Genomic DNA, 24,865 nt, shown 5'->3' with positions numbered 1-24,865 from the left:
CCTATCCTACCTCCATCACCCTGACTCCTATCCTACCTCCATCACCCTGGCCCATATCCTACCTCCATCACCCAGGCTCCGATCCTACCTGCATCACCCTGGACCCTATCCTACCTCTATCACCCTGGCCCCTATCCTACCTCCATTACCCGGGCTCCGATCCTACCTCCATCACCCTGGCCCGTATCCTACCTCCATCACCCTGGCCCCTATCCTACCTCCGTCACCCTGGCCCCTACCCTACCTCCATCACCCTGGCCCCTATGCTACCTCCATCATTCTGGCTCCTATCCTACCTCCATCACCCTGCTCCTATCCTACCTCCATCATCCTGGATCCTATCCTACCTCCATCACCCTGGCTCCTATCCTACCTCCATCACCATTGCTCATATCCTACCTCCATCACCCTGACTCCTACCCTACCTCCATCACCCTGGCCCCTATCCTACCTCCATCACCCAGGCTCCTATCCTACCTCCATCACCCTGGCCCCTATCCTACCTCCATCACCCTGCCCCTATCCTACCTCCATCATCCTGGATCCTATCCTACCTCCATCACCCTGGCTCCTATCCTACCTCCATCACCATTGCTCATATCCTACCTCCATCACCCGGGCTCCTACCCTACCTCCATCACCCTGGCTCCTGTCCTACCTCCATCACCCTGGCCCCTATCCTACCTCCATCACCCTGGCTCGTATCCTACCTCCATCACCCTGGCTCCCATCCTACCTCCATCACCCTGGCCCCTATCCTACCTCCATCACCCAGGCTCCTATCCTACCTCCATCACCCTGGCCCCTATCCTACCTCCCTCTCCCTGACTCCTATCCTACCTCCATCACCCTGGCCCCTATCCTACCTCCATCACCCTGGTCCCTACTCTACCTCCATCATCCTGGCTCCTATCCTACCTCCATCACCCTGGCTCCTATCCTACCTCCATCCCCCTGGCCCCAATCCAACCTCCATCACCCTGGCTCCTATCCTACCTCCATCACCCTGGCCTCTATCCTACCTCCATCACCCTGGCCCCTATCCTACCTCCATCATCCTGGCTCCTATCCTACCTCCATCACCCTGGCCCCTATCCTACCTCCATCACCCTGACTCCTACCCTACCTCCATCACCCGGGCCCCTATCCTACCTCCATCACCCTGGCTCCCATCCTGCCTCCATCACCCTGACTCCTATCCTATCTCCATCACCCTGGCCTCTATCCTACCTCCATCACCCTGGCCCCTATCCTACCTCCATCACCATGGCCCCTATCCTACCTCCATCACCCAGGCTCCTATCCTATCTCCATCACCCTGGCCCCTATCCTACCTCCATCACCCTGGCCCCTATCCTACCTCCATCACTCTGCTCCTACCCTACCTCCATCACCTGGCCCCTATCCTACCTCCATCACTCTGCTCCTATCCTACCTCCATCACCCTGCTCCTATCCTACCTCCATCACCCTGGCCCCTACCCTACCTCCATCACCCTGCTCCTATCCTACCTCCATCACCCTGGCCCCGACCCTACCTCCATCACCCTGGCTCCTATCCTACCTCCATCACCCTGCTCCTATCCTACCTCCATCACCCTGGCCCCTATCCTACCTCCATCACCCTGGCTCCCATCCTACCTCCATCACCCTGCCCCTATCCTACCTCCATCACCCTGGCTCCCATCCTACCTCCATCACCCTGCTCCCATCCTACCTCCATCACCCTGGCCCCTATCCTGCCTACATCACCCTGGCTCCTATCCTACCTCCATCACCCTGGCTCCTATCCTACCTCCATCACCCTGCTCCTACCCTACCTCCATCACCCTGGCCCCTATCCTACCTCCATCACCCTGGCTCCCATCCTACCTCCATCACCCTGCTCCTATCCTACCTCCATCACCCTGACTCCTATCCTACCTCCCTCCCCCTGACTCCTACCCTACCTCCATCACCCTGGCTCATATCCTACCTCCATCACCCTGGCCCCTACCCTACCTCCATCACCCTGGCTCCTATCCTACCTCCATCACCCTGGCCCCTACCCTACCTCCATCACCCAGGCTCCTATCCTATCACCATCACCCTGGCCCCTATCCTACCTCCATCACCCTGGCCCCTATCCTACCTCCATCACCCTGACTCCTATCCTATCTCCCTCTCCCTGACTCCTACCCTACCTCCATCACCCTGGCTCCTATCCTACCTCCATCACCCTGACTCCTATCCTACCTCCATCACCCTGGCTCCTATCCTACCTCCATCACCCTGACTCCTATCCTACCTCCATCACCCTGACTCCTACCCTACCTCCATCACCCTGCTCCTATCCTACCTCCATCACCCTGACTCCTACCCTACCTCCATCACCCTGCTCCTATCCTACCTCCATCACCCTGACTCCTATCCTACCTCCATCACCCTGACTCCTACCCTACCTCCATCACCCTGACTCCTATCCTACCTCCATCACCCTGGCCCCTATCCTACCTCCATCATCCTGACTCCTATCCTACCTCTGTCACCCTGGCCCCTATCCTACCTTCATCACCCTGGCCCCTATCCTATCTCCATCACCCTGGCCCCTATCCTACCTCCATCACCCGGGCTCATATCCTACCTCCATCACCCTGACTCCTACCCTACCTCCATCACCCTGGCTCCTATCCTACCTCCATCACCCGGGCTCCTATCCTACCTCTGTCACCCTGGCTCCTATCCTACCTCTGTCACCCTGGCCCCTATCCTACCTCTGTCACCCTGGCTCCTATCCTACCTCGCGTGTCGGATCTTATCAAACCTCTTCTGAAAATCAAAATATTTTACATCTCCTACTTCCCCTTTATCTATCCTGCTGTTCATCAAAGTACTCTGGTGAATGTATCAGGTTTGATTTCCCCTTCTTGAAGACATGCTGACTCTGCTTGATTCTAATATGTATTTCTAAATGCTCTGCAATTACATCTTTTGTGATTGACTCTTAACACTTACCCACTCAGTAACAGCAGTATGTACCATCTACAAGATGCCCTGCAGAAATTCACCAAAGATCCTCAGGCAGCACCTTCGAAACCCATGGCCACTTCCATCTAGAAGGACAAGGGCAGCAGATACATGGGAACACCACCCCCTGCAAGTTCCCCTCCAAGCCACTCACCATCCTGACTTGGAAATATATCACCGTTCCTTCAGTGTCACTGGGTCAAAATCCTGGAATTCCCTCCCTCAGGGCATTGTGAGTCTACCTACAGAGTGAGTTTGTTTCCATGCTGTACATCTCTGTGATTCTATGACTCTTCTGATAGAATCAATGAATTGACAAAACTGGAAATGGATTTCAGTGCCGGTGAATGTGAGGGCATCCACTTTGTACTTAAAAGGATGAGCCAGAGTGTGTTGTAAATGGTGAGACGCTGCAAACAGTGAAGATCCAAAGTGACTTCCCCATCTGGTACAAAATTTGTTAAACTTTATAAACAGAATGCCAGACTTGTGCTATAGTTGTGCAACACCATGGTCAGAGCAACCCTGGAGGTGCTACCTGTAATTCTGGGCAGGACACCTTCAGTAGAATGGAATCAGGGAATGGCATACTCATACATAGAAGACAGCCATTCAGCAGTTTCATCTGTGCTGGCTCTTTGAAAGGCAACTAGCTTCACTCTTATCTCCTTGTGGGCCAGTTAGCTTAATGGCTTCTTTTATTCATTTTGTGTGGGCCAGCATTTATTGCCCGTCCCTAGTTGCCGCTTGAGAAGGTGGGGGTGAGCTGTCTTCTTGAACCACTGCAGTCTACCTGCTTCAGCCATATTGCTTCCATTGACATCTATTTTTGTGTCATTAATACACTTGTAAATCTGGCTTTCCATCCTGTTGTCCCAGTTGTTGTTGTTGAACAGTATCGAGTTGAAGCTGTAACACGGATCCTGACAGGCACTTCCTGTCAATTCCCGAAACTGCCCAGACTTACAACTTTCTGTCTCCTGTCACACGGCCAATTTCTAAACCTTCATCCTTGCCTTCTGTTCAGCCTACACCTTTAACAATTGTAACTTTTCAAACTAAATTCCAGCCTATAACTCGCTCCTAGTGTCTATTATTTTATATATCAATCCTCACAAATCCCTTGATTAGATTCTAGTCTGTAACTCCCTCCCAGGTATCTGTTATTCTGTATATAAACCACCCTGAACCCCTCGATTAGATTCCAGTCTGTAACTCCCTCCAGGGGCATCTGTTATTCTGTATATAAACCACCCCGACCCCCTCGATTAGATTCCAGTCTGTAACTCACTCCCGGGTATCAGTTATTCTGTATATAAACCCCCCCCCAAACCACTCGATTAGATTCCAGACTGTAACTCGCTCCCAGGTATCTGTTAATTTACATATAAACCCCTTCGATTGCAGTGCACCCTGTAAATCAGACCATTTGAATTCTGTTCTGTATAATTGTTCTGCTTGTGCCCAGTTCGAGGACATGGTCACAATGACACGAAAATGATGGTTTGTTTTTCCAGATGATGTCAGTTCATGCCGTGGGATCACTTCTAAGGTTTTCCGATTCAATGTGTCCTCCATGGAGAAGAATGTTTCCAACCTATTCCGGGCAGAATTCCGAGCTCTCCGTGTTCCAAACACCAGTGCCAAACGGAATGAGCAGAGGATTGAAGTCTATCAGGTAGGGACACCGATGGTGCGCATTATTCCTCAGTCATTGCGTCGTAATTTCTGTGATGAAGATGTTCAGTTGTAAGGACATCACTTCTGGCCTGCTTCTCTCCTACTTAAGCAGATGCTTTCAGTTAGTGCCCAGCAACGGGAACTTTGGTACATTATCCCTTCCTCCCTTCATCATAAGAAGGGTAGGAGGTATATTCTGGGTAATGACCATGGTGGGGAAGTTGCTGGAGAAGGTATTTATATTTAGAGAAGAATGAGCTTCTCAGTGATAGGCAACATGGTTTTGTGCGGGGGAGATTGTGCCTTACCAACTTAATAGAGTTCTTTGAGGAAGTGACCAAGTTGGTAGATGAGGGAAGGGCTGTTGATGTCATATACATGGACTTTAGTAAGGTGTTTGATAAGGTTCCCCACTGTAGACTATTGGAGAAAGTGAAGTCACATGGTGTGCAGGGTGTTCTAGCTAGGTGGATAAAGAACTGGTTGAGCAACAGGAGACAGAGAGTAGTAGTTGAAGTGAGTTTCTCGAAATGGAGAAAGGTGACCAGTGGTGTCCCACAGGGGTCAGTGTTGGGGCCACTGTTGTGATATACATAAATGAGGGCATTGTTGGCATGATCAGCAAGTTTGCAGATGACACGAAGATTGGTGGAGTAGCAGAAAGCATAAGGGACTGTCCGAGAATACAGGAGGGTATAGATAGACTGGAGAGTTGGGCAGAGAAGTGGCAGGTGGAGTTCAATCCAGACAAATGTGAGGTGATGCATTTAGGCAAGTCTAATTCTAGAGCGAATTATACAGTGAATGGAAGAACCTTGGGAAAAGTTGATGGGCAGAGAGACCTGGGAGTGCAGGTCCACTGTACCCTGAAGGTTGCTGCACAGGTGGATAGAGTGGTCACAAAGGCATATAGTATGCTTGCCTTCATTGGACGGGGTATTGAGTATAAGAGCTGGCAGGTCATGTTAAAATTGTACAAGGCATTGGTTTCGGCTGCATTTAGAATATTGTGTACAGTTCTGGTCGCCACATTACCAAAAGGATGTGGACGCTTTGGAGAGGGTGCAGAGAAGGTTTACGAGGATGTTGCCTGGTATGGAAGGTGTTAGCGATGAAGAGAGGTTGAGTAGGTGAGGTTTATTTTCACTAGATAAAAGGAGATTGAGGGGTGACTTGATTGAGGTTTACAAAATCATGAAGGGTATAGACAGGGTGGATAGAGACAAGCTTTTTCCCAGGGTGAAGGGTTCAATAACGAGAGGTCACGCTTTCAAAGTGAGAGGAGAAAGTTGAAGGGGGATACACGCGGCAAGTACTTCACACAGAGGGAGGGGGGTGTTTGGAACACATTGCCAGCAGAGGTGGTAGAGGCAGGCACGGTAGATTCATTTAAGGTGTGTCTGGACAGATGCATGAGTAGGTGGGGAGCAGAGGGATACAGATGCTTAGAGATTGTCCGACAGGTTTAGACAGTGGATTTGGATCGGCTCAGGCTTGGAGGGCCGAAGGGCCTGTTCCTGGGCTGTAAACTTTGTTTGTTGGTTTATAACAAGGGAATTGGAATAATGCAACTTTTAGCCCGATGGAAACATGCAGGATTCACAGTTCCGAAGGAGTCCATTATATTGTATACCCTTCTGCTTGAAACATTTACTCCATTTTCCGAACCATTCTGAAATGGTGTCTGCTTCGGTCCCTCCACCCTGTGTCCAGTAGGTCTGGACTCTAACTGATCTGTTAGCCTCAGTACTGTGTTGGCTGGTGCAGACACATACTGAGATGTCATTAGTTGCAGCTAATCTAACCATACTATATGAGTCAGAAAACACTGGCAGTTTTAGAAATTGTATTGAGTGTAAAAGCTTTGCAATTATCAGTAAAAAATGGCAATGAACCTACAGGAATTATTTGTGAGAAAGATCTGTTTATCAAGTGATGAAAATTTGGCCTGTCTGGGACTCCAATCCATGGTCATTTCTCACTTGGTTTTCAAACCGAGCACCCTTCACCACCTTCCCATGTAATGAGCAATGACCAATGAAAATGCTGACAAAGCCTAAGGCTAACTATCTGAATAAGTGGACTGTCAGTGATGGAGTCCACACAGCCAGTCATCCCAAAATCTATCAGCATGGAGTGGATATTGTACGTGCAGTCTGAGGAGAGAGGAGAAGTGCGAAATGAATATTTTTCCTCAGTATTCACACTGGAAGAAGACAATGTGATCGAGAAGAATACTGAGATACAGGCTACTAGACAAGATGGGATTGAGGTCCATAAAGTGGAGGTGTTAGCAATTCTGGAAAGTATGAAAATAGATAAATCCCCTGGGCCGGATGGGATTTGTCCCAGGATTCTCTGGGAAGCCAGGGAGGAGATTGCTGAGCTTTTGGCTTTGATCTTTATGTTGTCATTGTCTACAGGAATAGTGCCAGAAGACTGGAGGGCAGCAAATGTTGTCCCCTTAAGTAGAGACAACCCTGGTAATTATAGACCAGTGAGCATTACTTCAGTTGTGGGTAAAGTGTTGGAAAAGGTTATAAGAGATAGGATTTATAACCATCTAGAAAAGGATAAGTTGATTAGGGATAGTCAACATGGTTTTGTTGAGGTTTTTGAGATAATGGCAAAACAAGTGAATGAGGGTAAAGCTGTTGATGTGGTGTATATGGGTTTCAGTAAGGGGTTTGATAAGGTTCTCCATAGTAGGCTATTGCAGAAAATACAGAGGAATGGGATTGAAGGTGATTTAGTCACTTGGATCAAAAATTGACTAGGTGAAAGAAGACAGAGGGTGGTGGTTGATGAGAAATGTTCATCCTGGAACTCAGTTACTAGCAGGGTACTGCAAGGATCTGTTTTGGGTCCACATGTTTGTCATTTTTATAAATGACCTGGATGAGGGCGTAGAAGGATGGGTTAGTAAATTTGCAGATGAAACTAAAGTTGGTACAGTTGTGGATAGTGCAGAAGAATGTTGTAGGTTACAGAGGGACATAGATAAGCTGCAGAGCTGGGTTGGCTGGTAGCAAATGGAGTTTAATACAGAAAAGTGTGAGGTGATTGACTTTGGAAGGAGCAACAGGAATGCAGAGTACTGGGCTAATGGTAAGATTCGTGATAGTGTGGATGAGCAGCGAGATCTCAGTTCAGGATTAGTGGTGCTGGAAGAACACAGCAGTTCAGGCAGCATCCAAGGAGCAGCCTGAACTGCTGTGCTCTTCCAGCACCACTAATCCAGAATCTGGTTTCCAGCATCTGCAGTCATTGTTTTACCTAGAGAGATCTCAGTGTCCGTTATTGGTAGAGGGATTGAGTTTCAGAGCCACAAGGTCATGCTGCAGCTGTACAAAACTGTGGTGCGGCCGCACTTGGAGTATTGAGTACAGTTCTGGTCACCATGTTACAGGAAGGATGTGACAGCTTTGGAAAGGGTTCAGAGGAGATTTACTGGGATGTTGCCTGGTATGGAGGGAAGGTCTTACGAGGAAAGGCTGAGGGACATGAGACTGTTTTCATTGGAGAGAAGAAGGTTGTAAAGTGACTTAATAGAGACATATAAGATAATCAGAGGGTTAGATAGGGTGGACAGGGAGAGCCTTTTTCCTCGGATGGTGTTGGCTAGCACAAGGGGACATAGCTTTAAATTGAGGTGATAGATACAGGACAGATGTCAGAGATAGTTTCTTTACTCAGGGGATAGTAGGGGCATGGAATGCCCTGCCTGCAACAGTAGTAGACTCGCCAACCTTAAGGGCATTTAAATGAGCATTGGATAGGCATATGGACGAGAATGGAATAGTGTAGGTTAGATGGGCTTCAGATTGATTTCACAGGTTGGCATAGCATTGAGGGTCGAAGGGCCTGTACTGTGCTGTAATGTTCTATGTTCTATATCTCGGGCCCATCTTTCACAGTCTGAATGAAATATTATCTCCACAGTCCTGCTCACTCACATGTTTGAGAAGAGGGAAAACGTGGGGCTAGTTTACAAATGAGGAATTTAGAGAGCTACAGAGATAGGGCTGGAGAGTGGGACGACAGAGAGTGGGCTGGATAGTTCTTTCAAGAGCCAGTACAGACATGATTGGCCAAACGGCTGCTTTCTTTACTGGAAAAGTCTATAATTTGTTTGACATCAAGGGTTGGGAACTATCTTTGTCTTTAGTGTATTCTGGGGACTGGACTTACTGGGGCAAGGCCAGGATTTATTGTCCATCCTTGTAACTGATCGCATTGCTGTGGGTCTGGAGTCACATGTCAATCAGACTGAGTAAGGGCGGCAGGTCTCCTTCCCTGATGGGGGAATCTGGTGGAGATGGTGGTGGAGATGGTGCCTGGTTTAGTAATTCACAAGGACCAGCCTTACCTGGGGTCATTGGTACACACCCAATTGCAGCTGTTGGTTCGATTCGAAAAAAATAGAACAGAAGAACAGAAAACAGTACAGTACAAAATAAAAGCCCTTCAGCCCACCATGTATGCACCAACCATGCTGCCATTCTCAGCTAATCCCATCTGCCTGCACATACTCTATATCCCTCTATTGTCTGCCTGTTCATATGTCTGTCGAAATGCCTCATAAACTTCCCTAATGTATGCACTTCTCCCACTTTCCCTGGCAGCATGTTCCAGGGACCCAACTACCTGCTGTGTAAAACCCTTCCCTCAGAGATTACCTTAAAACTTTCCCCCTCTAGACCCATGCCCCTAGTATTTGACATTCCTACCCTGGGTAAAAGATTCCGACAATCCCCTTTTCATACCTCTCATCATTTTATAAACTTCTATCAGGTCACACACCTCAGCCTCCAACACTCTAACAAAAACAATCCAAGTTTGTCCAACTTCTCCTTATAGCTAATACACTCCAATCCAGGCAACATCCTGGGAAACCCCTTCCACACCCTCTCCAAACCTCCACATCCTTCCTATAGTGTAGAGACCAGAACTGCACACAATACTCCAAATGTGGTCTAACTAAAGCCTTGTACAGATGTACCATGATTTGCCAACTTTTATACTCAATGCCCCGACCAATGAAGGTAAGTATGCCATATGCCTTCTGTACCACCTTATCCACTTGTGATGCCACTTTCAGGAAACTGTGGACTTGCATCCCAGGATCCCTCTGTATATCAATGGGTCCTGTCATTTACGGGATACTTTCCTCTTTGAGTACCCAAAATGCATCACATCACATTTGTCCAGATTAAACTCCATCTGCCACTTCTCCACTTAATTTTCCAATGATCTGTATCCTATCCTTTGATATCCTTCCTCTTACCCACAATTCCACCAATTTTTGTGTCATCTGCAAACTTACTAATCAGATCACCTACATTTCCCTCCAAAACAGAGGTTCCACTATTGGTCCTGCGCAATACCACTGGCACAGATCTCTCGTCAGAAAAACACCCTTCCATAGCTGTCCTCTGTCTCCTATGACCAAGCCAATTCTGTATCCAACATACCAACTCACCGTGGATCCCAGGTGACTCAACCTCTGAGCCAGCCGATCAAGGGGGACCTTGTCAAATGCCTCTGCAAAGTCTGTGAAGACATCATCCTGTGCCCTACTAGTATTCCAGCTGTGGTTTGACTGTTGCCCTTTATATATGTAGCAAAACCTCCCTACTTTTCTACTCCATTCCCTTTGAAATAAAGGCCAACGTTCCATTTGCCTTCCCTATTACCCACTGAATTTGGATGATAGCTTTTTCTGATTCATGGTTGAGGATTCTCAAATTCCTCTGTGCTATAACTTTCTGCAGTCTTTCCCCATTTAAATAATTTTCAATTCCTATATTCTTCCTGACAAAGTGTATAACATCACATTTCCCCATATTATATTCCATCTACCAAATGTTTGTTCACTTCCTTAACCTGTCTATATCCATCTGCAGATTCTTTCTGTGATTGTCACCACTTGCCACCTATTTTTGTTTCATCTGCAAACTTGACAATAGTATATTCACTTTCCTCTTTCATGAATATAACATAAATAATTGTGGCCCCAGTTCTGATCCCGGTGGCACTTCAGTAGTTACAGATTTCCATTCTGAAAATGCTCCCCCTTCCTTTATTCCAACTCCCTGGCTTCTATTAGTCAATCAATCCTCTGTCCATGCTAATATCCCAACATGTTACTGAATAGCCTAACATGTGGTACCTTTTCAATACTTGCTGAAAATTCAAATATAGTACATCTACTGCTTTATCTAAACTGCTTGTTAGCTCTTTAAAGAATATTAGTAAATGTCTCAGACATGATTTCCTGTTCATGAAGCCATGCTGACTCTGCTGAATGATATTGTGTACTTATAGTTGCTCTGCTATTACAGCCTTTATTTCAGACCCGAACATTTTCCCAAAAACTGAACTGGCCTATAGTTACTGTGTTTTTTTAAAGTTTTCTTCCCTTTTTAAGCAAGGTGTTACACTGGCATTTTTCCAATCTCTGGGACTTTTCTCAGAATCTACGGGCTCCTGGAAGATTTCTACCATGTATCCACTACGTCTTCCTTTAACATCCTAGAATACATCCTATCTGATCCATTTGTTTTTAAAGTACTTGTTCCACTAGTGATAACTATTGTTTGTATTTCATTTCCTCCTTTTTCCCTTGAATATTTCATAAATTTTGGCTGCTATTAATGCCCTCGACTATGAAGACTGATGTAAAATATTTATTCAACCTCTCTGCCATTTCCTGGTTCCCCATTTTCATTTCCCCAGTCTCAGTCTGTGTGTTGTCTTTGGACACTCTCTTTTTTATATATTTAAAGAAGTTCTTGCCATCTTGATATTTCTTCCAAGTTTACCCTTTCCTCATCACTCTTTTATTTTTTTGGTTGTCTTTTGTTGGTTTTTATAACATTCCTAATCTTTTGGTTTACCACTAATCTTTGGTTCGTTGTGTATTTTTTCTTTCAATCTGATGCTCTGCTTAACTTTACTGGTTAACCACAGTTGGAGGAAGGTTTGTGGTGGAGTTTCCCAGGGTTCAGGTATGGGACGCTTGTTTTTCCTGATAGACTTGAATGATTTGGATTTTGGTGTGATGGGGACAGTTTCCAAGGTCGTGGATGACACAAAACCTGGAGGAATTGTAAACTGTATGGAATTTAGTGCGGAACTCCGAAAGAACACTGACAGGTTGGTGGAGAGAGTCAATGAAGTATGAGGTGATACACTTATGTCAGCAGCGCATGCAGAGACACAATACAGAATTCTATTCTAAAGAGAGTGAAGGACCAGCGAGATATGAGTGAATCTGTGCAGAAGGCATTGGAAGCAGCAGGACCAATAGAGAGAGCAGTTAATAAAGCATAGAACCTTTTAAAAAGGGGAACAGATTACAGGAACCAGGTGGTTACGCTGAAATACTCAATATACTTGTTAAACCGCAGCAGGAACATTGTGTACAATTCTGGGTGCCCCATTATAGGATAGTTGTGAACACTGGAAAGAGAGAGAGAGAGAGAGAGTGCAGAACATAGAACATTACAGCGCAGTACAGGCCCTTCAGCCCTCGATGTTGTGCTAACCTGTGAAACCAATCTGAAGTCCATCTAACCTGCACTATTCCATTTTCATCCATATGTTTATCCAATGACCATTTAAATGCCCTTAAAGTTGTCGAGTCTACTACTGTTACAGGCAGGCCATTCCATGCCCCTACTAACCTCTGAGTAAAGACTGGGTTGAGGGATAAGGAACCTCGGTACTGCAGTCAGCATCCACAGCCTCTCAGTATTCTTGTAGTGCCCTCTTCACCATGTCACCCTGTGATCTCCTTGTATGGAAGAAAAGATTTAATAGACTAAATGACCTGCTTAGCCTAATTGGGACTGCACAGTGTCTCAGTGGTTAGTGCCGGTGCCTCATATGTCATGAACCTGGGTTTGATTCCAGCCACTGTCTGTGTGGAGTTTGCACATTCCCCCTGTGTTTGTGTGAGTTTCCTCTGGATACACCACTTTCCTCGCAGTTCAACGATGTGCAGATTAAGTGGATTGACCATGGGAAATACAGGGTCACAGGGATATGGTAGGGCGGTTGGGTCTTGGTGGGATACCGTCAGGGTTGGTATTGACTCAATAGGCTGAATGGTCTGCTTCCACACTGTATGGATTCTATAAATCTAATTCATATATTTGTAAACCAGGTGGTCACTGAAATAACTTCACAGAGACTGATATCTCATTGCCAAGTCACCCTTTATTTACAAGTATGAATACCTGACACTGATCCAGCTCCCTCAGAGCCTGCTCTTAGATTGAACAGAACGTCGGTCAGCCAGGGCTCTCTGATTCGACCAGATTAACAGCCCCAATCAGGGAACTCATATTCTATGAGGCCCACCTGGCTGCCCTTGTTACAATCACTAGATTGTAACAATTTGTAAAATGTTTGCCATCATCAGCTGGAAAATGGCACAGACTGATGTAACCCAAAAGGCAGTCTGGTATATTGGTAAAAACACGAATGGATAACAGTTGTTGCATGCTATACTGGGAATCTGCATTTAATCTCAATTGCAGGTCCATATTTGTGAAGGACAGCTCCCTCCACTAACTTTGTATCTAATTCCTCTCTGTGAGGGACTGGGTATTTATCCAGCTGTGAAAAGTGGTTTACCATTTGTTTAAAATCCCTACAAGGGTGAACTGACCTGTTGTCCTTCACAATCAATACGACCGGTGTTGCCCATACGGTAAGCTGGACTGGTTTGATCTTTCCTTCACTCTCCAGCCTTCCAATTTCTGCTTCTGCTTTTGCCCTGGGTGGGCGTTGCAGAATCATGGAATTGCTTCTTGGTCAATATGCAAGGTGGCCTTGGCCCATTTGACCATCCCTAGACCTTCCTGAGAAACGTCTGGCTGTTTAATTAGGAGTTCACTCAGGCAATCATTTTCTAATTGAAACATGTTGAACTAATCAAGGTCATGGAGTCACAGAGATGTACAGCACAGAAACAGACCCTTTGGTCCAACCCGTCCATGCCAACCAGATATTCGCAATTAATCTAGTCCCATTTGCCAGCATTTGGCCCATATCCCTCCAAACCCTTCCTGTGCATATACCCATCCAGATGCCTTTTCAATGTTGTCATTGTACCAGCCTCCACCACTTCCTCTGGCAACATCCTTGTAAATCTTTTCTGAACCCTTTCAAGTTTCACATCATCTTTCCTATAGCAGGGAGACCAGAATCAAACACAATATTCCAAAGTGGCCGAACCATTGTCCTGTACAACCATAACATGACCTCCCAATTTCTATATTCAATGCACTGACCAATAAAGAAAAGCGTACTAAATGCCTTCTTCACTATCCTATCTACCTGTGACTCCATTTTCAAGGAGCTATGAACCTGCACTCCAACGTCTCTTTGTTCAGCGACACTCCCTAGGACCTTACCATTAAGTGTATAAGTCCTGCTAATATTTGCCTTTCCAAAATGCAGCACCTTGCATTTATCTAAATTAAACTCCATCTGCCACTCCTAAGCCCATTGGTCCATCTGATCAAGATCCTGTTGTAATCTGAGGTAACCCTCTTCGCTGTCCACTACACCTTTAATTTTGGTGTCACCTGCAAACTTACTAACTATACTTCCTATGTTCAGATCCAAATCATTTATAAAAATGACAAAAAGAGTGGATCCAGCACCGATCCTTGTGGCACTCCACTGGTCACAGGCCTCCAGTCTGAAAAGCAACCCTCCACCACCACCCTCTGTCTCCACCTTTGAGCCAGTTTTATATCTAAATCACTAGTTCTCCCTGTATTCCATGTGAATCTTTGCCAACCAATTTCACCCCATCAGGCTTGGACCCCAGCCTTTTATGACACTGAGTAGGAACTGAACCAGCTGCTTCTCAGGTGGGGCCAGGACTAGAATTGTACCCTTAACTTGTAAACGTTCTCAGCCTATCTGTTGTCTTAAGCAAACTTCAGGGTTGGAGTCCAGAATGAACTTTAGTAAAGACTGGTTCCACAATCACTGATATAATCGCACCGGTACTGACCTCCACCCAATCTGGTCACCACTTAACCAGATACTTATTTTGATTGGTTCTGATTTGGATGTTACCAAGCAATTTAAACTATTCCAAACCAGGTGTGGGTGGTGTTTCCAGGGTGTGCACTCTCCTGGATACCGACCTATGAGTCATCTTACTCAATTCAGGCTTACTGAGACTCTTGCTGTCTCGAGCCCACATTTCGGCATCAACTATCACGGATTGTTGGCTGGATCCTGAAGTAAAGTTTGACCATTTGGCCGAGGCTTGGCTTTGTTTTGGGGTTTTGCTGTGGACAGACCTAGAGTCCCTCTGTTCAGGATATGACCTAAGGGAGGCTATGCTTTCACTCAAATGGTGTGCCCCAAGCTCATTCGGATTGGTGAGTGTGTCCACTTCCATTGGAATACCCTGTAACTCAGATGCTCCACTTGCTGCATTTTCTAATGACAAAGCCAGTTTAGATTAGACTACTTACAGTGTGGAAGCAGGCCCTTCGGCCCAACAAGTCCACGCCGACCCGCCGAAGCGTATGCCACCCAGACCCATACTCTTACATTTACCCCTTCACCTAACACAACGGGCAACTTAGAATGGCCAATTCACCTAACCTGCACATTTTTGGACTGTGGGAGGAAACCGGAGCACCCAGAGGAAACCCACGCAGACACAGGGAGAACGTGCAAACTCCACACAGAGAGTCGTCTGAGGCTGGAATTGAACCCGTGTCTCTGGCGCTGTGAGGCAGCAGTGCTAACCACTGTGCCACAGTGCCGCCCACAATCACTAATATAATCGCACTGGTATAGTGATAGTGAGTGTTTGAAGTCTAGTTGGGCTTCAGCTTGTAGGTGCTTTTGTACGGTTGCATTATCAATCCCTCACACCAAATGGTCTCTCAGCATCTCATTAAGGATTAAACCAAAGTCATATGCCTCTGTTAGTCATCTTAACTTCGTCAATAATCCTGAAACAGATTCCCCTCGTTCTCTGCTGAGTAAAACTGATAGCAGGTCAGAATTGAAGGCGGCTTAGCTTTGTAATATTCTTTCACCTATTCCATCAACTCCTAAAAGATTTCTGTATCTAGTGCCTTTGGAAATGTTAGGCTCCTAATAATTGAAAAAGCTGCAGGTCCATAAGCTGTCAGGAGAATTACTTTCTTCTTTTCATCTGCCCCAATGTCATTTGCCTGGATAAAATAATGCATTATTTCCACATAGAGAGGCTGGTATCCCGTCACCAAGTCCCCCTTTATTTACACAGGGGGAGAGCCGTTGACACTGATCCAGCTCCCTAAGAACCAGCTCTCAGAGTGAACAGAACCCATGACACTCTGTTTATATCTCTAAGCCAGGGCTCTCTGATTAGACCAGATAAACAGCCCCAATTATTATAATCACTAGTCACCTCGGGTGGTTTTTATAAAAGATTTGGAGTCATAAACTCATAGAGATGTACAGCGCAGAAACAGACCCTTTGGTCCAACTTGTCTATGCCAATCACATATCCTAATTAATTCTAGTCCCATTTGCCAGCACTTGGCCCATATGGATGTAGGTTTGCTCATTGAGCTGGAAGGTTCATTTCCAGATGTTTCGTCACCCTACTAGATAACATCCTCAGTGGGCTTCTGGGCGAAGCACTGCTGATGATTCCTGCTTCCTATTTATATGTTTGGGCTTCTTTGGGTTGGTGATGTCATTTCCTGTTCTTTTTCTCACGGGGTCGTAGATGAGGTCTAACTCGATGTGTTTGTTGATAGAGTTCTGGTTGGAATGCCATGCTTCTAGGAATTCTCATGCATGTCTCTGTTTGGCTTGTCCTTGGATGGATGTGATGTCCCAGTCGAAGTGGTGTCCTTCCTTATCCGTATGTGAGGATACTAGTGAGAGAGGGTCATGTCTTTTTGTGGTGGATTGATATTCATGTATCCTGGTGGCTAGTTTTCTGGGTGTTTGTCCAATGTAGTGTTTGTTACAAGGTATTTTGTGAATGATATTAGTTTTGCTTGTTTTCTGCATAGGGTCTTTCAAGTTCATTAGCTGCTGTTTTAGTGTGTTGGTGGGTTTGTGGGCTACCATGATGCCAAAGGCTCTGAGTATTCTGGCAGTCATTTCTGAGATGTCTTTGATGTAGGGGAGAGTGGCGAGGGTTTCTGGATGTGTTTTGTCTGCTTGTTTGGGTTTATTGCTGAGAAATCAGTGGACTGTGTACATTGGGTACCTGGTCATTTTGAATACACTGGAATGGTGATTTTCCTCTGGTCTGCATAGTCCCTCTGTGCTGCAGTGTGTGGTGGCTCACTGAAATAATGTTCTGACGCAGCTTTGTTTGTGGGTTTTGGGATGATTGCTTCTGTAGTTCAATATTTGGTCTGTATGTGTTGTTTTCCTTTAGATGCTGGTTTGAAGTTCCCCATTGGATGTTCGCGCTACTGTGACATCTAGGAATGGCAGTTTGTTGTTGTTTTCCTCCTCTTTAGTGAATTTTATGCCAGTAAGGGAATTATTGATGGTCTTGAAGGTTTCCTCTAATTTGTTTTGTTTAGTGCTGACAAAGGTGTCATCCACGTAACGGACCCAAAGTTCCATTTGGATGGTTGGCAGAGCTGTTTGTTCGAGACTCTGCATTACTGCCTCTGCTAAGAACCCTGATATCGGAGATCCCATGGGTGTTCCATTGGTTTGTCTGTAGGTTTTGTGGTTGAAGGTGAAGTGGGTGGTAAGGCATAGGTCCACTAGCTTGATGATGTTGTCCTTGCTGATGAAGTTGATGGTGTTTGATGTATATGTCTTTGGGTCTTCTAATAGTGTAGTCAGTGTTTCCTTGGCCAGGTTGATGTTGGTGGATGTGAACAGGGCTGTTACATCAAAGGAGACCATTATTTCATCCTCTTCTATCTTAGTGTCTTTGATGGCCTTCAGGAATTCTTGGGTGGAGTGGATGGAGTGGCGTGAGCCTTCTAAGTGTTTTAGTCTTTGGCGTAGCTCCTTGGCCAGTCTGTAAGTTGGTGTTCCAGGTAGTGAGCTATGGGTCTGAGGTGGGGGGGGGGGGGGGTTGTGAATTTTGGGTAATCTGTAGAAGCATGGTGTGTTGGATCTGTCTGGTTTCATTTTTTGGAAGTCGGTCTTATTTATTTCTCCAGATTTCTGAAGTTTTTTGAGTAGGGCTGTGATTCGGTTCTCTAGTTGTAGGGCCAGATCTATCGCCACTTGTTGGTAAGTGTTGGTATCTGCAAGTAGTGCGTCTGCTTTCTCAATGTAGTCTTTTTGATTTAAAATGACTGTCAAGCATCCTTTGTCTACAAGTAAGAGAACAATGTTTTTATTTTTTTAAGTCTTTTCTTATCCCTCTAAACCCCTCCTATTCATTTACACATCTAGATGCTTTTTAAATGTTGTAATTGTACCAGCCTTCACCACTTCCTCTGGCACCACCCTCTGTGTGAAAAAGTTGCCCCTTAGGTTTCTGTCCCCTCTCACCCTAAACCAATGCGCTGCAGTTTGGGACACACCCACCCCAGGGAAATGACCGTGACCATTTACCCTATCCATGCCCCTCATGATTTATAAGGTCACCCCTCAGCCTCCGACGCTCCGGGAAAATACCCCCAGCCTCTTCAACCTCTCCCAATAGCTCAAATTTTCCAACTCTGGCAACATCATTGTAAATCTTTTCTGAACCCTTTCAAGTTTCACAACATCCTTCCTATAGGAGGGAGACCAAACCTGCATGCAGGTTTCCAATAGTGGCCTAACCAATGTCCTGTACATCTGCAACATGCCCTCCTAACCCCTTTACTCAATACTCTGACCAATAAAGGAAAGCATACTAAACTCCTTCTTCACTATCCTATTTATTTGCAACTCCACTTTCAGGGAGCTATGAACCTGCAATCCAAGGTCTCTTTGTTTAGCAACACCCCCCAGGACCTTACCATTAAGTGTATAAGTCCTGCTCTGATTTGCCTTTCCAAAATGCATCATCTCACATTTATCGATGTTAAACACCATTTGCCACTCCTTGGCCCATTCAGCCCATCTGATCAAGATCTTGCTGTACCCTCAGGTAACCTCCTTCCAATATTGCTGTCATCTGCAATTGTTCACACAATGACAGAGTCACTGCCCATGCCAGTGATTATTGCTCACCCGTGGGGCAGTTCCGAGTTAACCACATTGTTGTGGGTCTGGAGTCACATGTAGGCCAGACCAGGTAAAGGTAGCAGATTCCTTCCCGAAAAGGGAGGTGTTTACAACAATTGACAGTGATTACATGGTTATTATTAGTCTTGTATTTTAGTCCATATCGTTAGTAAATTCAGATGTTACCATCTGCCAGGGTAGGAATCGAACCTGTGTCCTCACAGCATTATCCTGGGTTGCTGGATTACTAGTCATTTGACATTCACTGTACCACCACATCCTCACAATATCTGTTGGCAGAGAGGCTGGCTATGACAGAAAGCTGAATGAGCTATTTCTGAAATGGTAACAGTAAACAGGTTACAGTGCTGGGAAAGCAATGCCCGGATCCAGTGAGAAACAACCACCCTTGAATGGGATCTTCCCAGGCTCTGGGTGATGGTGAAGTGAGTGGTAGAGTCAGCATGGTGTTCAGTAAGGCCCATCTCAATATTGAGATCATCTCACCACATCTTCACCCGGGTTCAATTCCCGACTCAGGCGACTGACTGTGTGGAGTTTGCACGTTCTCCCCATGTCTGCGTGGGTTTCCTCCGGGTGCTCCGGTTTCCTCCCACAGTCCAAAGTTGTGCAGGTCAGGTGAATTGGCCATGCTAAATTGCCCGTAGTGTTAGGTAAGGGGTAAATGTAGGGGTATGGGTGGGTTGTGCTTCGGCGGGTCGGTGTGGACTTGTTGGGCCGGGGGGCCTGTTTCCACACTGTAAGTAATCTAATCTAATCTAATCTTGTAGCCCTTTCTCAAATGGGGTGGTGAAAGTCTCGAGAGACAGCAGTGAGTGTCCAGCTGATGCTTATTAACGCTTGTTAAACACCTTGCTGACAACCCAGCTCAGCGCAGATAGTGACCTTACCAAACTCACCAAACAAACTAGCCAACAGGAAAACTCCCGGGGCTTCTCGTTAAGCTCAGCTTGCTGCTTGCTGCAAAAGAGCTCAACTAAGTGTGTTATACCAACTGGGTTCCAGGAACATGCCTAACTGGGGGAACCACTAATAGAGACTTTGGGCAACTTCAAACAGTTATTTTACTGATTAACAGTTATTAGCTGATCATGGTTATTAGTTATGGGAAAGAAAAACAGGATGGCAAGGTGGCTCAACGGTTAGCACTGCTGCCTCACAGCACCAGGGACCCGGATTCAATTCCTGCTTCAGGCAACTGTCTGTTTGGAGTTTGCACATTCTCCCCGTGTCAGTGTGAGTTTTCTCCTGCAATACAAAAAGATGTGCAGGTCCAGGTGAATTGGCCGTGCTAAATTGCCCATAGCATGAGGCTCATTATTCTGGGGTAAATATAGGGTAGGGAAAAGGTCTTGTTGGGTTATTCTTCAGAGGGTCAGTGTGGACTTGTTGGGCCGAAGGGCTTGTTTCCATTCTGTAGGGAATCTTATCTCAAGATCTTCCAGTTGCAGACTGAGCACCAACATCTCAAGCATGCTACTGAAGATTCTTCTCATGGACCAGCTTTCATCATGTAAATGACCTTGGTCAGGAGGAGGTCAGGGAAGAATGGCATTGGGCCCAGTGTCCTGACCCAGACCCAGGAAATCGGAGCAAGTCAGTGATGTGAGGAACAACCAATGAAACGTTTGACCTGACTGAGCTACAGCAGTAAGGATCAGTTAACTGACCAGCAAAGGGAGAGAGGGGACCCAAATCTGGGAAGTATTGTGGGAGAGGAAAGTAAGGCACCTGGTAACTAGGCCCGGAAACCAGAGAAAGGAAATGCTGGGAGGGGGGCCAGGGATGTGTGGGAGCATCTGGAGTGCACCAACAAAAACAGGAGAAGAATGAGGAAACCCAGCTAGGGGTCTAGAGTACCAGAGAAAGGAGAAGGCAAATCAACATCAAGGCACAGGGGGATGAGGAAACTTGCAGTGTATGGAAGGGCCGCACACTGATGAGAACAATCTCAGCCAATGTTCACTGTTGGTGTTTCAGATTCTGAAGCCTGATGATCACATTGCCAAGCAGCGATACATTGCAGGGAAAGTGGTCCTTACAAAGGGTATCAGCGAGTGGGTCTCGTTTGATGTCACTGAGAGTGTGAAGGAATGGCTAATTAACAGAGGTGAGTGTTACATCAGCATATTGAGAAAATCAAACAGATATCATTAACGAAAAAAGTGTTCACGAGTCTCATTCTTGACAATTGAAGTTGGATGATGTTGGATCAGAGCTGAAAATGTGTTGCTGGAAAAGCGCAGCAGGTCAGGCAGCATCCAAGGAGCAGGAGAATTGACGTTTCGGGCATGAGCCCTTCTTCAGGAATGTATTCAGGAATGAAGGGCATGACCCCTTCAGGAAGAAGGGCTCATACCCGAAATGTTGATTCTCCTGCTCCTTGGATGCTGCCTGACCTGCTGCGCTTTTCCAGCAACACATTTTCAGCTCTGATCTCCAGCATCTGCAGTCCTCACTTTCTCCTCGATGATATTGGATCATATCTAGGTTATGTTGGATGATGTTTCCTTTCATTTAGGCCTTTGGTGGTTTTTAGGAGCACTGTGTCAGATCATATTGAGATTGTGATGGATAATATTGGGTCAGCATTGGATTGGTTTTTAAAGTCATAAGTCACATGACACCAGGTTATAATCAACTAGGAGAAAGTGAGGACTGCAGATGCTTGAGATCAGATTCGAGAGTGTGGTGCTGGAAAAGCACAGCAGGTCAGGCAGCTTCCGAGGAGCAGGAGAATCGACATTGCAGGCATAAGCTCTTCATCCTGAATGAGGCTTGTGGGCCAAGGGGGCTGAGAGATAAATGGGAGGGGGGTGGGGCTGGGGATAAGGTAGCTGGGAATGTGATAGGTAGATGAAGGTGGGGGAGAAAGTAATAGGTCAGAGTGAAGGGTGGAGCAGATAGGTGGGAAGGAAGGTGGACAGATAGGACAGGTCATGAGGGTGGTGCCGAGTTGGAAGATTGTAACTGGGATAAGGTGGGGGGAGGGGAAATGGGGAAACTGGTGAAATCCACATTGATTGCTGTGTGGTTGGAGGGTCCCGAGGTGGAAGATGAGGCATTCTTCCTTCAGACATTGGGTGGTAAGAGTTTGGCGATGGAGGAGGCCCAGGACCAGCATGTCCTTGGCAGGGTGGGAGGGGGAGTTAAAGTGTTCAGCTACAGGGCAGTGGGGTTGGTTGGTGTGGGTGTCCCAGAGATGTTCTCTGAAAAGTTCCACAAGTTAGTATTCTGTCTCTCCACTGTAGATGTGACTGCATTGGGCACAATGGATGTAGTAAATGGCATGTGCAAATAAAATGCTGATGGATGTGGAAGGCTCCTTTGGGGCCTTGGATGGGGTGAGGGGTGAGATGTGGGCACAGGTTTTGCACTCTTGTGGTGGCAGGGAAAGGTGCCAGGAGGAGAGGGTGGGTTTGTGGGGGCGTGGACTTGACAAGGGAGTCATGGAGGGAATGGTCTCTCCGAAACACAGATAGGGATGGGGAGGGGAATTTATCTCTCATGTGGGGTCTGACTGTAGGTGACGGAAATAGCAGAGGATGCTGTGATGTATGCGGAGGTTGGGGGGTGGAAGGTGAGGACCAGGGGTTTTGGCCTTGTTGCAATTGGAGGGGTGGAGTTCAAGGGTGGAGGTGCGGGAAGTGCAGGAGATGCACTGGAGGGCATTGTCAACACATGGGAGGGGAAATTGCTGTCTTTGAAGAAGGAGGCCGTTTGGGATGTTCTGTGGTAGATTTGGTCCTCCTGGGAGCAGATGCGGCAGAGGCAGAGGAATTGGGAATATGGGATGACATTTTTACAGAAGGCAGGGTGGGAGGAGGTGTAGTCCAGGCAGCCGTGGGAGTCAGTGGGTTTCTAGTGGATGTCCGTGTTGAGTCAGTCACCGGAGATGGAGATGGAGAGGTTTAGGAGGGGGAGGGAGGTGTCCAAGATGGTCCAGGTGAACTTGAGGTCGGGGTGGAAAGTGTTTGTGAAGTTGATGAATTGTTCAACAATATGGCGCCGATACAGTCATCAAAGTAGTGGAGGAAAATGTGGGGAGTGATGCCAGTGTGACTGCGGAACATGGACAGTTCCATATTCCCGACGAAGAGGGCCCATACGGGTGCCCATGGCTACCCCTTTGCTCTGGAGGAAATGGGAGGATTGGAAGGAGAAGTTTTAGAGGGTGAGGACCAGTTTAGCCAATCAAATGACACTGTCAGTGGAAGGGTACTGGTGGGATGTCAGGAGAGGAAGAAAGCGAGGGCTTGGAGGCCCTGGTCATGGCGGATAGATGTGTACCGGGAATGTATGTCCATGGTGGAGATGAGGCGTTGGGGGCCGGGGAAACAAAAGTCATGGAGGAGGTGGAGGGCGTGGGTGGTGTCCCGAACTTAGATAGGGAGTTCCTGGATTAAGGGGGACAGGACAGTTTCAAGGTATGCGGAGATAAGTTTGTGGGGGCAGGAGCAGGCTGAGACGATGGGTCAACCAGGGCAGTCAGATTTGTGAATCTTCAGTGGGAGGTAGAATCGGGTGGTGCAGGGTTCACGGACGGTGAGGTTGGAGGCTGTGGCTGGGAGATCCCCAGAGGTGATAAGTTTGTGAATGATCTGGGAGGTGATGGTTTGGTGATGGGAAGTGAGGTCATGGTGGAAACCAGAGATTAGATCAGAGTGGTGCTGGAAAAGCGCAGCAGGTCAGGCAGCATCTGAGGAGCAGGAAACTCGATGTTTTGAGCAAAAGCCCTTCATCAGGAATAGAGGCAGGGAGCCTCGGGGGTGGAGAGATAAATGGGGTGGGGGGGGGGGGGGGGGGGAGCTGGGGAGAAGGTAGCAAAGAATAGACACTCATTGAGATTCTTGTGGAGAGAGGAGGAGAACTTCTTCAAGGTCGGCATCCTTGCAAGAGAATTCGCAGCAAGGTTAAAATCATCTAGGCAAATGTGAGGACTGTAGATGCTGGAAAACAGCTCCCTGGAGGCTCCGTGTATCCATTTATGATGAAGGGCTTTTTGCCCGAAACATCTATTCTCCTGCTCCTCGGATGCTGCCTGACCTGCTGTGCTCTCCAGCACCACTCTAATTTAGACCCTGGAAGTGAGGTCATGGTTGAGGGGCCAGTAGGAGGAGGGGTCCTCAAATTGATGCCTGGCTTCAGCAGTGTAGAGGTCCCTGCGCCAAACTACCACTGCGTTTCCCCCCACACCCTCCCCTTCTCTGCAGGTTTGATGGTGAGGTTGGGATTGGAGTGGAGGGAATGCAGGGGCTGCACGTTGCAAGGGTTCTATGTTCAGGACACCACTCATGCCCTCCACCTCCTCCACAACTTTTGCTTCCATGGCCCTCAACGGACTATTTTTACCGATACAACTTTCACTGACAACAAGACATTGTTTAGTTGAGGGGGTGAAGGATGTTGTGTGACTTGAAAGGGTTCAGAAAAGATTGACAAGGATGTTGCCAGGGTTGGAGGATTTGAGCTACAGGGAGAGGCTGAACAGGCTGGGGCTGTTTTCCCTGGAGCGTCGGAGGCTGAGGGGTGACCTTATAGAGGTTTATAAAATCATGAAGGGCATGGATAGGATAAATAGACAAAGTCTTTTTCCTGGGGTCAGGGAGTCCATAACTAGAGGGCATAAGTTTAGGGTGAAACGGGAAAGATATAAAAGAGACCTAAGGGGCAACTATTTCACACAGAGGGTGGTACGTGTATGGAATGAGCTGCCAAAGGAAATGGTGGAGGCTGGTACAATTACAGAGATTAAAAGGCATCTGGATGGGTATATGAATAGGAAGCGTTTAAAGGATATGGGCCAGGCATTATGCCCGAAACATCAATTCTCCTGCTCCTTGGATGCTGCCTGACCTGCTGCGCTTTTCCAGCAACACATTTTTCAGCTCTGATCTCCAGCATCTGCAGTCCTCACTCTCTCCTATTTAAACAGGTCACCCTGTTCCCTGGCCGACATCTCTGTCTCAGGGTTGCTGCAG

At 46.9% G+C, this 24,865-nt stretch overlaps 1 protein-coding gene across 3 annotated transcripts in view; it reads left to right on the top strand.

Annotated features, from left to right (window-relative positions):
* Window positions 1–24,865, top strand: part of tgfb3 (transforming growth factor, beta 3) — a 72,544-nt gene that overhangs the window by 16,961 nt on the left and 30,718 nt on the right. For all 3 annotated transcript variants that reach the window (XR_009644947.1, XM_060828612.1, XM_060828610.1), the window contains exons 2-3: window positions 4,523–4,683; window positions 20,865–20,994. Coding sequence is in view for 2 of the 3 variants with exons in the window: in XM_060828612.1 (XP_060684595.1) it covers window positions 4,523–4,683; window positions 20,865–20,994 (291 nt within the window). In the remaining variant the exon portion in view is untranslated. The remainder of the gene's footprint in view (window positions 1–4,522; window positions 4,684–20,864; window positions 20,995–24,865) is intronic.

This window comes from Hemiscyllium ocellatum, chromosome 8 (assembly GCF_020745735.1).
Source record: "Hemiscyllium ocellatum isolate sHemOce1 chromosome 8, sHemOce1.pat.X.cur, whole genome shotgun sequence".
NCBI lineage: Eukaryota > Metazoa > Chordata > Chondrichthyes > Orectolobiformes > Hemiscylliidae > Hemiscyllium > Hemiscyllium ocellatum.
Note: the sequence above shows the minus strand (reverse complement) of the source record. Positions and strands in the feature narration are given on the sequence as shown.